The 14,899-nt window shown below is 42.5% G+C and overlaps 2 protein-coding genes across 7 annotated transcripts in view; both read left to right on the forward strand.

Annotated features, from left to right (window-relative positions):
* Positions 1-11,068, forward strand: part of Fastkd5 (FAST kinase domains 5) — a 22,155-nt gene extending 11,087 nt beyond the window's left edge. For 2 of the 3 annotated variants that reach the window (XM_026788473.1, XM_026788472.1), the window contains exon 2: positions 5,041-11,068. In XM_026788473.1, coding sequence (XP_026644274.1) covers positions 5,231-7,528 — 2,298 coding nt within the window. In that variant the 5' untranslated portion in view covers positions 5,041-5,230 and the 3' untranslated portion in view covers positions 7,529-11,068. Of the gene's footprint in view, positions 1-5,003 lie in introns of all 3 variants that reach the window. The other variant, XM_005365604.3, reaches the window with a different exon arrangement.
* Ubox5 (U-box domain containing 5) overlaps positions 1-14,899 on the forward strand; it is a 44,360-nt gene that overhangs the window by 11,043 nt on the left and 18,418 nt on the right. The gene's annotated exons all lie outside the window — the stretch shown is intronic.

Genomic DNA, 14,899 nt, shown 5'->3' on the forward strand with positions numbered 1-14,899 from the left:
ACACATGGTGGCTCACAGCCATCTGTAATGAGATCTGGTGCCCTCTTCTGGCCTGCAGGCAGAACATTGTATACATAATAAATAATAATAATAATAAAGAAACACTTTATGTTTTACAGCCGTACAGTCTCTGAGACGGTTACTTACTCGGTTCTTGTATTGAGAAAGCTAACACAGACATGAGATATGTCCAGATAAAACTTTACTTGTGAAAACCAGGCACAAGGTTTAATTTGGGCCTAAGGATGTAGTTTGGGATCACTTGAGCAGTTGAAGCTGGGCACATAAAACACCAAATGTAGCCCCAGGTGTGGTGGTGCACACCTTTTGCCCCAGCATTAGGGACTTGGAGACAGGTGGAGCTCTAAATTCAATCCAAGTTCACTATAGTCTACCTAATGAGTGCCAGGGCCACATAGTGAGATCCTGTCTTAAAAGGAACCCAGTGTATAAAATTAGAACATTCATTCCTCTCTCTCAGAGAAAGAAACCTGGTAGGCAGAATAAAGTCCTTTGGCCTGCCCTTCAGTCCTGGCTCTTTATGGACTCTAGAAAGAAGAGACTGAATGAAAAAAGGAAATAGAAAAGGTATGGACATCACTGGTCCTGGGTTTTGGCACCAGTTGAATTAAAAAATAAATAAATAAAAAGGAAAGGACATTGCAGAGGTTCCAGAGAGACTGGGAGCAAGATGCAGAGTCAGTGAAAAAAACACACAGATTTCTTGTCCAAGGGATGAAAGCTTCTTTGTTATTTTTTCTTGTTCTACTCTATTCTTTTTTTTTTGGCTTCATTCATCTACTCTGGTGTTCCCTTTCTGTGTCTTTCCTGATGTCTTCCGCTAACTACTTCCTGATGTCTTCTTCTGCAGCTCTCCTTCTGTATCTTTCCTGGTGTTTTCCTTCTCTCATGACTTTGTTTCCCTTATAGCTTATGTACTGCAGCAAAGTCTCTCAAGCAGTATAAAAATTACAGTGGTTGCCGGGCGGTGGTGGCGCACGCCTTTAATCCCAGCACTCGGGAGGCAGAGGCAGGCAGATCTCTGTGAGTTTGAGACCAGCCTGGTCTACAAGAGCTAGTTCCAGGACAGGCTCCAAAACCACAGAGAAACCCTGTCTCGAAAAACCAAAAAAAAAAAAATTACAGTGGTTACATTCTGTTTTCCAAGTAAATGATTACAATGAATACCAGTAAAACATGTTTTCCATATCCCTTACATCATTTAAACATTTTATGTATTACAGGTAAAAAAACAAGTTGTCCCAAGAACCCACATACATTCATACTCAAGCAATTTGTTATAATTAACAGAGTGCAAACAAACAAGGTATTTTTCTCAGCTAGTTCTTTTGCTGACAGGCTGCATTTTTTGGTTACAAAGAAAGGGTCAATCACTTTATAACTTATCTTAAAAGGTAATTTTTTTTTTCTGAGACAGAGTTTCTCTGTAGCTTTGGAGCCTGTCCTGGAACTAGTTCTTGTAGACCAGTTTGACCTCAGACTCAGAGATCTGCCTGCCTCTGCTTCCTGAGTGCTGGGATTAAAGCCACCACCACCCGGCTCAAAAGGTGATCTTATAAAAATCTTAAGAATCACAAATCTAAATGTTTGTATATGAAAAAAAATCAGTCATCTCTACTTTAAATCCTCAAGGTGCATACCCACTCATCAACAGTTTTTATATCAGGAAGCTGAGGGCAGAAATGGGTACAAGGAATTAGTCACCTTTGATCACCAACCCATCTAAGCTAGCATTAGCCAGGCTGCCATTGTTTTGTTCTCTGACCTCAGGGAGTCCCTTGCTCAACTGTTTGTCTTTCTAAACTTTAAATTGTTCCCCAAGATTTTCTACCTCAAAGCCATTAACAAAAACATCTTACCCTAACCTTACTAACAATTCTACATGTCTAAATTCTTTCTAAGGGTGTTGATTGAATCATTAATTTGTCCCAGCAGCAATGCTTGGAAAAAATCTGTCACTGTTATTTTAAGTACCAGTAACACTGCCCAGTGAAGGACTAGACACCACTGAGAGTTTTCATACAACCCATAGGAGGTTATGAGGGACGTGGTGACCACTAGGGCAACCGTCAGAGCTATGCTCAATAACAGCATGAGGAGGTCCTCAGGACACATAGTCCTTGGGGCTCTGCCTCTCCAAGGCTCACTCAGGTGTGGCTTTACCAACTGCCCAGCTGTGTTCATGAGTTTAATGTTGGCTGTTGGTCCCCTTGTATGGACCCTGATGGGACATGACTGCTTTTATGTATGGTTGAGGAGAAAGTTTATTATAGATAAAGAGGGGGAGCATTGCCAGAGGCAGAGACATATAGAAGAGTCCAGCATGGACTTTACCCTGAGCCATGTGAGGAGGCAGGAAGGGGAAGGGAGAAATGAGAGGGGGAAACCAGGTGCAGTAGCCAAGAGGGCAAAGGTTTAAAGAAGAGCAGATAACCAAAATGTCTGGATTATATAGGGAGGAGCCTCTGGGGGGAAGTGCAACCAGTCTCTGACCTGGAGAAGTTTAGGGGGGGGGAGGTGTACCAGCCAGGAGGACCCTGAACAGGTAGGGACTGAGGGATGCTGAGAAAATCTGGTGGCCAAGTGTGCTTTGATATGTTAAGTAGGCACCTCAGCCGGTTGTCCAGGGTTTGAGACCTAACAGGCTAAAAGCACAGAGGAAGAGATTTCAGATCATTCATGGAACTTCTGCAGCAGTAACCCTCTATGGTCCATTGATTGACTGCTTACATCCCTTTGGACTTTGCTAGTAAGTATAAAAAAGAATGCACATTGAAGAAAGAAAGAATATGAACAGGAGAGATGACTCGGCAGTTAGCAGGACTTGCTGCTCCTACAGAGGACTACAGCTCCAGAGGACCCAGCACCTTGCCTCCACCACACACAAATGGTGCACTGACATAGAAGCAGGCAAAGCACCCATATACATACAATGAAAAGATAAATCTTTTGCTATTTTGTTTTTGAGACAGAACCTCATCATGTCACCCTGGCTGTCCTGAAACCCACTTTGTAGACCAGCATGGCCTCAAACTCAGAGAGATACACTTTCCTATGTCTTCTGAGTGCTAGGATTAAAGTCATGTGCCACCATACCTGGCAGGAATTTTATATATATAATTCTTTTATATACATATATATAATTATGTATACACACACACACACACATACACACACACACATATATATTGTATATATATTGTAAAAAGGAGGTAGAGAAATACGGGAGAGTCACTTTCATGGCCTGCTCATTTTTTTTCCATGGGAGGAAAATGAAAATTGTACTGCTTCTAGCCAAGTGAGGACCTAATTAGTACCTGGTTCAGTGGCAGCATTGCCTGTCTGCCTCCTCCAGAGGAGTCTCATGCTGTCTCTGGACTGGTCAGCAGGACAGTCCTGTGACCTGGAATTCTTTGGACCTTGAAGCACAGCTTTGAGTGACTCTTTTCTACCAGCCGTGACCAGGCTTCTGAACTTTGCTTCCGCCCACTCCATGTGTGAGTTTCTGAGTCTGCTTCCCAGCTCCTGATGATCTGTGCTAGTGATCCAAACTCTGTGACGAGCACCCACCTGCAACCCCAGCATCTAGGGAGTAGACTGGGGCAGAAATCCTATGAATTTGAGGCCAGTCTCTAAGACCACTCAGAAACCAGAGCAGCCTAAAGAGGGTAGTCAGCCCTTCCTAAGAGGAATAGCACCCAGATGCCAGGGCTGTATAGTTAAGCTTGTACTCAAAGGATTGTGAGGGTTACTGTGGTTATAATTCTTTAAAGCTAAGTAAGGGACTGGAGATGGTCAACCTTCTGAGTAGCTGAAATTACAGTCCTCCATGCCAGCATTCAAGTTTCCCAAAGCAGTGCCTGGAGTTCAGGATTTCTCCTGTGTTTTCTTCATATCCTCTAAAATGAAAGGCCTCCTTATTTAGATTTTGTTGACTTTTCTTAGTCCCTGATCCTTCCTACTGGAAAGAATCATCTCGGAGTTGAATTGGAATTTTCTGCTTAGTTCTGTCATTCACATTTCTACTTAACCCTAGCTTATTTCCATTCTAAAACTGGACCTCGCCGGGTGGTGGTGGCGCACGCCTTTAATCCCAGCACTTGGGAGGCAGAGGCAGGCGGATCTCTGTGAGTTCGAGACCAGCCTCGTCTACGAGAGCTGGTTCCAGGACAGGCTCCAAAACCAGAGAAACCCTGTCTCGAAAAACCAAAACAAACAAACAAACAAACAAAAAAAAAAAAACCTGGACCTCGGTCGGATGTAGTGGTCTGTGTCTTTTATCCCAGCACTTGTGAGAGAGAGAGAGACAGGAAGACGATCTCTGTGAGTTCTAGGCCAGCCAAGACTACATAGACTATGTTTCGAAAAAAAAAAAAAACCCTGGACCTAGAAGAATAGAATCACAAAGTGCCTGATGTGGGCTGGAGAGATGGCCCAGCAGTTCAGAGCACATCCGGAGTTCAATTCCCAGTGCCCACATGGCTGCTCATAGTCCTGTATAACAGTAGTCCCATGGGATCTGATGCCCTCTTCTGGTACGCAAAATACCCATGAAAATAAAGAAATGGAATGAGTTGCCTACTTTTACTCCCCACTTCCTTTTGGAAATCTGCCTTCCCCCTCTTGTCCTTCCCTACAAGGAAGTGATTTATATCAAGCTGCAGTCTAGAAACCACCTAATGATGCTTCTGATATGAAGTTTTCTGGTTTGCAAAGCACAGAGTTTGTCCTTTACACTTGATGGCTTGTGCTTTGGGCATTCACTAACCTTGAGCATACTTGCATGAGCAGTAGTACAACCTGCATCTTTTTATCTTTTTTTCCTTTTGCTTTTTGAGATGAGGCCTTAGAAGATAGTCCTGACTGGCCTGAAACTCCCATAGTTCTTCTTGCCTCTGCTTCTTAAGTATTGCTTTTAAAGGGTGTGTACCACCATGCCTGGCTGTACCTATTTCTTATAACGTGTAAATTTTGTGTTATAGGTAGAAGCCACTCATTCTTCATCTACCCTTTTTTCAGTATCTGGCACCAATTCTGGCCCCACCATTTGTGGCCCACGACTCTTGTGGTGTGCTGAAGATTTACAGGCAGTTTCTGTGGACCACCTCTCTGTCCGTCTCTAAGCAAGCGCCACATAAACAAGAACTTGCCTAATCACACGTGTGAGGACTGTGCTCTGACTGCCAAAAAGATCAGTACAGACTCCAGAATGGCAGCCACTCTCAAGTTGTTAAAACTTTTAAAATACCAAGCATCTTGTAATCCTTCTGCCTACTGTGCAGCCCAAAGCATGGCATATTGGAATATGGAAAACATCATTCATCATGGGGGACAGAACCTTCCTGAACATAATAGCTCCTGCCATCCTGCCCGAGAAGTTAAGAACATTGGTGATATCACCTTGTCTCAGAGAATCTGCACAACCAGCAGTGCCCACCTGGGTTTGGAAATCAACAAAGCTTTTACCCCTAAAGCCAACACATTGCATCCAGACAAACCTAGTGCCGAAAGAGTTGGTAAAGAGGATGTAGAGGTTTTTGATGCCTTCGGAGGAACCCGAGTATTCTTAAAGCTAAGGCCAGAGTACCAGCTTCACAGCTATAACAGATCTGAGACTTGCCAACCCCTGTCTGTTTCAGAAGGTGAACTAATTTTGCACAAAGTCAGAGTTTATCAAAATAAACTCCAGCCAGAAGTCATTACTACTTACTTTTGTAAGCTGAGCTCTCTGCCAGTGGAACAGCATTCTGGTTTGCTGTCCAGTAAGAGCTTTGCGTTGCTCTGCCAACTGAGTGTGAAAAACATTCAGCTCTTTGATACCTCAGATCTGATCAGCATTTTGAAAGCCTTTGTTGATTTACGAATCTCTCTCTCCCCTTCCATGCTAGATGTGTATGAAACCAGGTTTTGCCGTCAGGTGTGGGAGATGAATCTGGACCAGCTTCTCCTGGTTGCTGATCTTTGGCGGAACTTGGGCCACAGAGTGCCTCGTTTTTTAAATTTTTTTTTTAGTTACCTTCATTTACACTGGAAAGAGCTATCCTTGTCTCAGCTGATTCACTTGATTTATATTATAGGTGAAAATCGTCAGGTACCACAGGACCTAATGCAGAAACTGGAATCACTGATCCTTAAGTATATCGAGCTGGTAAATTTGGAGGAGATTGGTACAATCTGTTTGGGTTTTTTTAAATCAAGTAGTAATCTCTCTGAATTTGTCATGCGGAAAATTGGTGACCTGGCTTGTGCTAACATGCAGCATGTCAGCAGCCACACCTTAGTTCACATCCTGAAAATGTTCCGCTTCACTCATGTAGAACACGTGGATTTCATGAAGCGGTTTGGAGAAATTGCTCCTCAGCGAATTCCTTCCTTGGGGGTTCAGGGTGTTATGCACCTCACTCTTGCCTGCTCGGCCTTACGCATCTTGGATGAAAGAGTAATGAATGCAGTAGCTGCCTCTTTGCCTCCAAGGGTAGCACACTGTCGAAGTAAAGACGTTGCCAAAATTCTGTGGTCGTTTGGAACGCTGAACTATAAGCCACCCAACACAGAAGAATTTTATTCCAGTCTGATAAATGAAATCCGCAGGAAGATGCCTGAATTCAGCCGGTACCCAGAGCATCTTCTGACCTGCCTGCTTGGCCTGGCATTTTCTGAATACTTTCCGACTGAGTTCATCAATGTTGCTCTGAGTCCAGAGTTTGTCAGATTAGCTCAAGAGAGTAGTAAGTTTGAACTCACGAAGGAACTGTATACACTTGATGGTACAGTTGCCATTGAGTGTCCAGATTATAAGGGCAGTCGTCTTAATCCTCACCTTCAGCAAGAGGCATCTGTAATGCTGTGGAATTTAGCATGCAAGGATATGAGGTCAAAACCGGAGTTCCTAGAAGCTCTCTCTTTACTTGAGATCATGTTAGGTGGCCCTCAGTACATCAAGCACCATATGATTTTGCCTCACACCCGGTCTTCTGATTTAGAGGTTCAGCTTGATGCTAACATGAAGCCATTACCAATTAACAGTGAAGTGACACCAATGGAAGATGCAGCCCGATTACAGTTTAAGCAGGTGGGAGTCAGCCTTACAGATGATTTGATGAATCAGTTGCTAAAGGGAAAAGCCAAGAGATATCTCCAGGGGGAAACTGAATTAGAGACTGGCCAGCCACCTGTGGAGTTAAGAAAGAAGACAGCCGGACTCTTAGTGGACTCTGCTTGCAGTGTGCCAGATAGATCGGGGAATGTGGGAACAGATGGACTGTGCCCTATAGCCCACATTCAGCCCCCACTAGTGAAGCTAGCTATTCAGTTTACAAACAAGAATCAGTATTGCTATGGTACCAGGGATCTGCTTGGACTGCACAATATGAAGAGGAGGCAGCTGGTTCGAATTGGGTACCGCGTGGTAGAATTATCTTACTGGGAATGGCTTCCACTACTGAAACGGACTCGCTTAGAAAAGCTAGCATACCTCCATGAGAAAGTGTTCACTTCTGCTCTCTGAAGGGCCTTCATGGGCATTTCTGCTCATAAACGCAATAGGTGCACACCCTACACCTGTAGGTTGAGCATCTTTAACCAGAAAATCAAAGTCAGAAATGTTCTAAAATCTGAAACTGAGTACTGACAAATCTCAAATCAGGAATATTCAAGTGGTAGTCCATGCAGATACTCTAGACTTGAAATCTGAAACACCTCTGGTCCTAAGTATTTGATAGAGGGATTCTCAACCTGTCTTCCAATCAAGTAATTATAAAAGTCAGAGTGTAGGTGGATAATGAAACCATCTATTGAGTAGCTGTTGGTATACTCTTCTCTGTTGCAGAGCCTGTAGCTATAATGCTACTACAGAGTGTGTCTAGCCTATGGTAGTGGCAAGCTGCTGTAGTTGTATATTTTGCTCAGAATAAATAAGCATCTTCAAAATGACCTTGAGCCACAAAATCTTATGCATTTTTTTTCTTTATCTGTTAACCTTAAGTTACAGTTATTTTGAGGTGGTGTTTTATTTGTTTCTGTTTTAATTCCTATTATGTGGGTGCGTGTATATTGGGAACCAGACTTGGGTTTTTGCAAGAGTAGTAAGCACTCTCCCCCCGCCTTTTGGTATTTCTCTGTATCACAGCTCTGGTTGTCTTGGAACTTTCTCTGTAGACCAGGCTGGCCTTGAACTCAACCTCACTTGATCCACTTGCATCCATCTGCCTATGCCTCCTGAGTGCCGGGACTAAAGGCATGTGCAAACACCACCTCCTGACTTGTTTTTGTTTTTGAGATAGGGTCTTTCTATAGCCCTGGCTATCTTGGAACTTCCCGTGTTATCTACTTTCCTCTGCCTCCCAAGGGCTGCTATTAAAAGGCTAGTGCCACTATGTTTAGCCACTGGGACAGTCTTAAGTCTGAAAAAAAATTCATTGTTTATCTGAAGCAGTTTAATAAGTTGTTAAGTCTGGAAACACAGATGGTACACAAATGGTATCTTGGGGTTTAGGGTCACAGAAGAGTTCTGAATGAAATTGTCTTAAGTTAGGATTCAGTAGGCAGAGATTTAAGTTGAAAAATTCAAGTGAAACTTAAGAGCACATGAAATAAGGCCCTGAAGAGAAGTGACAAGGTCAGGGTCAAATTTGCCTCCTCAGCTTACTCAGGACCCCACAGAGTTTTCATCCAGAGTTACTAAAGCACTGTTATCTTGATAGCCGTTGTTAATCTTGATAGTTTTCTAAGAGGAAAAACTACTCATGTTTTTTTTTTTTCCCCCCCCGAAGAGCAAAAGCGGGGCTGAGAATGTGAGTCAGTGACCGTGTGTTTGCCACGCATATGTGAGGTGCTGGGTTTGATCCCCACCACAAATATAAAACTGTTCACATGTCCCTCCTATAGTGTCTCAAACACTAAGCCTTTGACTTGCCCGCACATAGCATCAAGTTGTAGGTATCTTTTAGGCTCATACCTGGGTTTGGTCTTTCTTTCCTGGTGGGCATTGTATGGAAAAGGCTAGGAGAGCTGTCTTTCATTTTAACTTGCTCTGAAAACTGTTGCAAGTCACACTTTCTTGGATGGACAAGTAACTCAGTTTAGAGATTATAAGAAGTACTGTGTGTCTTTAAAAGCTAAAGTGTCCAATTTCTGAAATTGCTCACTGTGTTTCACCTACTGTAAGGTTAAGTGCTTTTCTAGTATTTTACAGGTAGCCCCACCTCCCCGCTCGCCTGTTTGTACCTTCTCTTTTAAAATACATGTATCTTCTAGAATTACTTCCCATTACATTCTTGTAAAACTCAGAAGTTCCATTGTGTAAGTCATCTACTTCTGTGTAGGCCCCAAATGGGTGTTGAAGTGCTCCGAGTGTCATGGTCACCCTAATCTCTTCCAAAGTAGCTCTTTATGCTTCTCCACCTCCAGGTTTTGAACCTCAGCAACAAAAAGTCAGTGTGGTTGCTTCAAGCTCTGGGTCACATAGACAGCTACTTTTTAGAGACGGTGACTCATCCCGTTTGCCCAGGACTTTCCCCACTTCAGAATTGACAGTCCCATGTTACAGAAAGTCCCTCAGTCCTGGATAGAGCAGTACCTAGTAGACAGATAATTCCTCTTGACTCCTCCCTTCCTCAGCCTGAGCACAGGAAGGCAGAAGAAACAGATTTGTCCCTACCCAGAGTATGGATGTAGCTGCTCAGTCCTTACACCTGTGAGAATCCAGTCCAGAGTTTAATTATTTACCTCAACTTTATAAGTACAGAAAGGAAAACATCCCAAACTTAACTGTCCAGTCTAGTTAATTTCTACATAACTCACATTCCAAACTATGTGTGCATTCCTAGATGGAGTGGTTTTGTTTTTGTGGTGCTGGGGATCTAACACTTGAGGCAAGTGTCCCCCCTTTTGAAGACAGACTCACCATGTAGCCCAGTCTGACCTTGAACTCTAAATTGTCAGCTTCCCAAGTTGTCCTTCACCTTTGACCTCCACACATGCATTGGCATGTTGTGTGATACCTCCCCACATATAAATATTTTTAAATTGGTATGCAGTTTTGCTGGCCATAGTGCTCATACGTACGATAGCAGCAATCGTCAGGCTAAAGCAGGAGTGCCTTATTCCATGCCCTCCTGGGCTACATACTGAGTTCCAGGCCAGCCTGAGCTAGAGTAAGACTGTCTCAAAAAAGGCAAAATAACTCCAACCAATTTCTTAGAAGCTTTGAGATTTTTTTCAGTACACTCAGTAATACATGAAACATAGTCCATATTCCTTGTTTCTTTTGGATAGTATTCCTCCCTCAAAAAAAAATCAAGAGGGAAAATATATCAGAGGAAAACATGAAACTAAAGGTTTTATCTGAGTAGTTTGTACCTTAATGCTTATTGTTTCTGTCTTCATGTCCTTTCTGTAGAATAGAAAGATTGTGAGAACCCTTCAGCCAGAAGAAAGAGGAGCCCTTTGAAGACTGAATTGCTTCTAAGTGGTCCAAAATTACTTTTGTCATCTAGGAGATTAATGGCCAATCTCATTAATGCCCTTTATCTTCCTTGTTATAAGCCCTCAATTACTTACCTATGACCAGTAGCTTTTAAATTTCTTTTGTTTGTTTTTTGAGACAGGTTGTCATACAGTCTAGGTTGGCTTTGAACTCATCATGTAGCCAGGGATGACTTTGAAGTACTGATATTTCTGCCTTCACCTCTTGAATACTGGGATTTACAGATGTGTATCCCCATTGCAGGTTTATGTGGGAAAGGGGTCAAATCTAGGGCCTTGTATATGCTAGACAGGGATACTGCAAATGATGCAACATCACCAACTTGAATTTGAAGAGTTATTTTGGTGTGTGTGTGTGAGAGTGTGTATGTGTGTGTGTGTGTGTTGGTTCTGTTTTGGGGATCGAATACAGACCTTTGTAACTGATAGGCCTCCCACTTTACAACTGAGTTATATTCCCAGCTCTTTGTATGTGTATGACTGTGTATGGACATGTAGGTATGTGCACATGTAGGTGTCTGTGGAGGCCATAGGGTGATATCAGTTGTGTCTTCTTCAACCATTGCCTATTTTATTTTTTGAGATAGGGTCTCTCACTGAGCCTGAAGCTTACCAATTGGTTATAGACTGGCTGGCCAGCAAGTCCCAAGACCTCCTGTATCTGCCTCTTTAGTACAAGGTGGATTACAGGTGTGTGCAGCCACACATAGCTTTTTATGTGTGTATTAGAGATCTGAACTCACTTTACCAACTAAGCCGTCTCTTCAGCCCACTTTCTCATTGACTACAGACCTTAGAAAAAATTGCTTTCACATACAAACCTTGAATGCAGGGGTAAGTAAGTATATGTCTTAGTTAGGGTTTATATTGTTGTGGGAGACACATGGTTGTGGAGCTCTTATAAAGGAAAACGTTTAATTTGGATGACTCGCTTAAAGGTCAGAGGTTAAGTCTATTATTGTCATGGCAGTGAGCAAGGTGGCAGCAGGCAGACATGGTGCTAGAGAAGGAGCTGAGACTCCTTACATCTTGACTCACAGGCAACAGGAAGTAGTCTGTCTCACTGCGTGAAGCTTGAGCATAGGAGACCTCAGAGCCCACCTCCAACAATGACACACTTCCTCCAGCAAGGCCACACCTCTCACTAGTACCATTCCATTTGGGGGCTATTTTCTTTCAAACCACCACATTTTATGTGGCTTTTAAATTTTTTACAATTTAATTTGCTACCGTACTCTGTGTGTGATATGTATGTGTGAGTTTGGACATGCACATGCTACAGTGCACATGTAGAGGTCAGAGAGCAACTTTTGAGAATGAGTTCTGTCTTCCCACTTTTAGTTCCAGCAATCAAACTCAGGACATCAGACTTGCATAGTAAGTTTTTACCCACTGATATATCCTGCCAACCTTGTGTGTATGTTGTTTTGAAATAGGACCTTATATATTCTAGACTGATCTCAAACTCCCTATGTAGACAAATAGATTCTTTGACTCTTAATCGTCCTGTCTCTACCTCTCCAGTGCTAGGATTATAGGCAAGTTACACCATGCTCAGTTTATGCAGTGCTGGTGGTCAAATCCGAGACTTCATGCATGTGAGTCAAACACTACCAGTTGAGCTACAGCTTCAGCTCAAATGAGTATATGTATATTTACACACACACACACACACACACACACACACACACACACCTGACTGAAAACAGTGCTCACTCTTTCTATGTGGTACATTCTGGTGTTTCATTTTTAAACTACTTAATTAAAAGAAATGCTTGTGTGGTGGCTTGCGTTTGTAATCCTAGCACTAAGGAGGCTGAGAAAGGAGGATAGCCCATGAATCTGAGGTCAGCCTGGGCTATGGAGAGAGAGACCCTGTTTCAAATGAATACAACACACTGTAAGTGATATTGTTGGTTTTTTTTTAGATTGGTTTATTTTATGTGTATGTTTTGCCTCAATGTACGGATGTGTATCACGTGTGCCTGGTACCTGTAGAGGTCAGAGGAGAGTGTTGGATCTCCAGGAACTAGAGTTGGGGGTGGTTGTGAACCACCATGTGTGTACTGGGAATTGAGCCCTGGTCCTAGAGCAACAAATTATCTAAACTGCTGAGCCAGTGCTCTTGCCTCTTCTATGTAAATGTTTATTTTTATGTGTTTTAGTGTTTAGCTTACATGTATGAATGTGGATGACATGCATGTCTGGTGCCTGTAGAGGTCAGAAGAGGGCATTGGATCCCCCTAGAACTGGAGTTACAGATGGTTGTGAGCCACTGTACGGTGCTGGGAATCAAATCAGGATCCTCTGGAAGAAGTTTGTTTGTTTGTTTGTTTGTTTGTTTGTTTGTTTTTGAGACAGGGTCTTACTATTTAGTCCTAGCTGTCCTGGAACTTTTATTTGTAGACCAGGTTGTCCTTGAACTTGCAGGGATCCACCTGCTTCTACCTTCCAAGTGCTGGGATTAAAAGCATGCACCACCATCACACCTGGCTCTTCTTTTTCTTTTAATTCTTTTATTAGTTCTTTGAGAATTTTACACAATGTTTTGGTCATATTCACTCATTTCCCTATTATTATTTTTCATTGTGTGCATGTATGTAAGACAAGGTCTCAGTATGTAGCCTTGTGTGACTTAACATGTCATTGCCCAGTAGTTATATTTTATTTCATTATTTACTATTTTATTTATTATTCTTCCCTTTGAACACTTTTGGGGAGTTACAGACATGCCATGGTGCATGTGTGGAGGTCAAAGGACAACTTGTGGAAGTCAGTTTTCGCCTCTGACAACATGGATCACAGGGATTGAACTAGGCTTCCTTTGTTATCTGGCCAAGCTACTTCTTTGGGCAGCCAACTACTTTAACTATGATATGGGGCCCCCAGTTTGTATTTTGAAATCTCATTTGGCGAAGGAGGCTACAGTTTGAAAGTATTTTATTGGACAGAGTTTACAGTAAGTTTGGGTTGCAAGGCCATTTCCTTGGCAGAACTGGGAAAGCTGTTTTTCTAGGCGAGGCTCTGTCTTTTTTGTATGTTGAATCCACTTGCCCCCATAAAGCATTAAGGTAGGAGGTTCTTGACCTTTAAAGATCAAGGTATTGAAACTAGGTAGCTCATAAGACTAGACCAGCAAAAGACCTTGACAGAGCCAGCATTGGTGGAACCAGATTTAGGAGGTCGTGTATCTAACCGCTGCAATAATACTCAGTAATGTTCCCACCTGGCTACTTCATTTTCCTCTCTGTCTCTGAGTGCCTTGTGAAGGATTTATAAGTGTATGAATGTACAGTAGGATTCAATTGTCCATTTAAAGAACTGTTTTGTTGTGTGCAGTGGTAAAGTATGCAATCCTAGTCTTCAGGAGGCTAAGACAGGAGGATCTTAGGTTTAGGGTCAGCCTGGGCTACAAAATAAGACATGGTCTCAAGCCACATAGAGCCTGTCTTGGGAATTAAAAAGATAGTTTAAGGCTGGGCAATGGTGGCGCACACCTTTAATTCTTCAATACCCGGGAGGCAGAGGTAGGCGTATTTCTGAGTTTGAGGCTAGCCTGGACTACAAGAGTTAGTTCTAGTACAGCTAGGACTGTTTCACAGAGAAAACCTGTCTCAAAAAAAAAAGTTTAAGTAAAAAAATAGGTTAGTATATCCTGGTCTGTCAGATAAGATAAAAAGAAATATATTACATATATACATAATTGCATATATGTAATTCAGAATTTTCAAGAAAATGTAAGAATTAGTATATTGCCAGGCGGTGGTGGTGCACACCTTTAATTCCAGCACTCGGGAGGCAGAGGCAGGTAGATCTCTTGAGTTCAAATCTAGCATGGTCTACAGAGTGAGTTCCAGGACTGGCTCCATAGCTACTGAGAAACCCTGTCTTGAAAAACTAAAAAAATAAAATAAAATAATTAAAAACAAAAATTATAGCCGGGCGGTGGTGTCGCACGCCTTTAATCCCAGCACTCAGGAGGCAGAGACAGGCGGATCTCTGTGAGTTCAAGGCCAGCCTGGTCTACAAGAGCTAGTTCCAGGACAGGAACCAAAAAGCTACGGAGAAACCCTGTCTCGAAAATAAAAAAAAAAAGAACAAAAAAAAATTATGATGTTAATAAAAATATCAGTTGAACAATAAACATTGTATTTAAAGTGGCATTTTCTTTTAAACAAAAAACTTAATGCTTGGTATGGTGGCACATCCCTCTAATCCCAACATTTAGGAAGTAGAGGCAGAGACCAGCCTAGTCTAGGACACTCAGGGTTACACAGAGGAACCCTGTGTCTCAAAAAACAAATAATGGAAAAATGTATTAAATTTCTTGGGGGAGGTGTCTGCTACGGTGTGTGTGTGTGTGTGTGTGTGTGTGTGTGTGTGTGTGTGTGTG

Source organism: Microtus ochrogaster, unplaced genomic scaffold, assembly GCF_000317375.1.
Source record: "Microtus ochrogaster isolate Prairie Vole_2 unplaced genomic scaffold, MicOch1.0 UNK3, whole genome shotgun sequence".
Lineage (NCBI taxonomy): Eukaryota > Metazoa > Chordata > Mammalia > Rodentia > Cricetidae > Microtus > Microtus ochrogaster.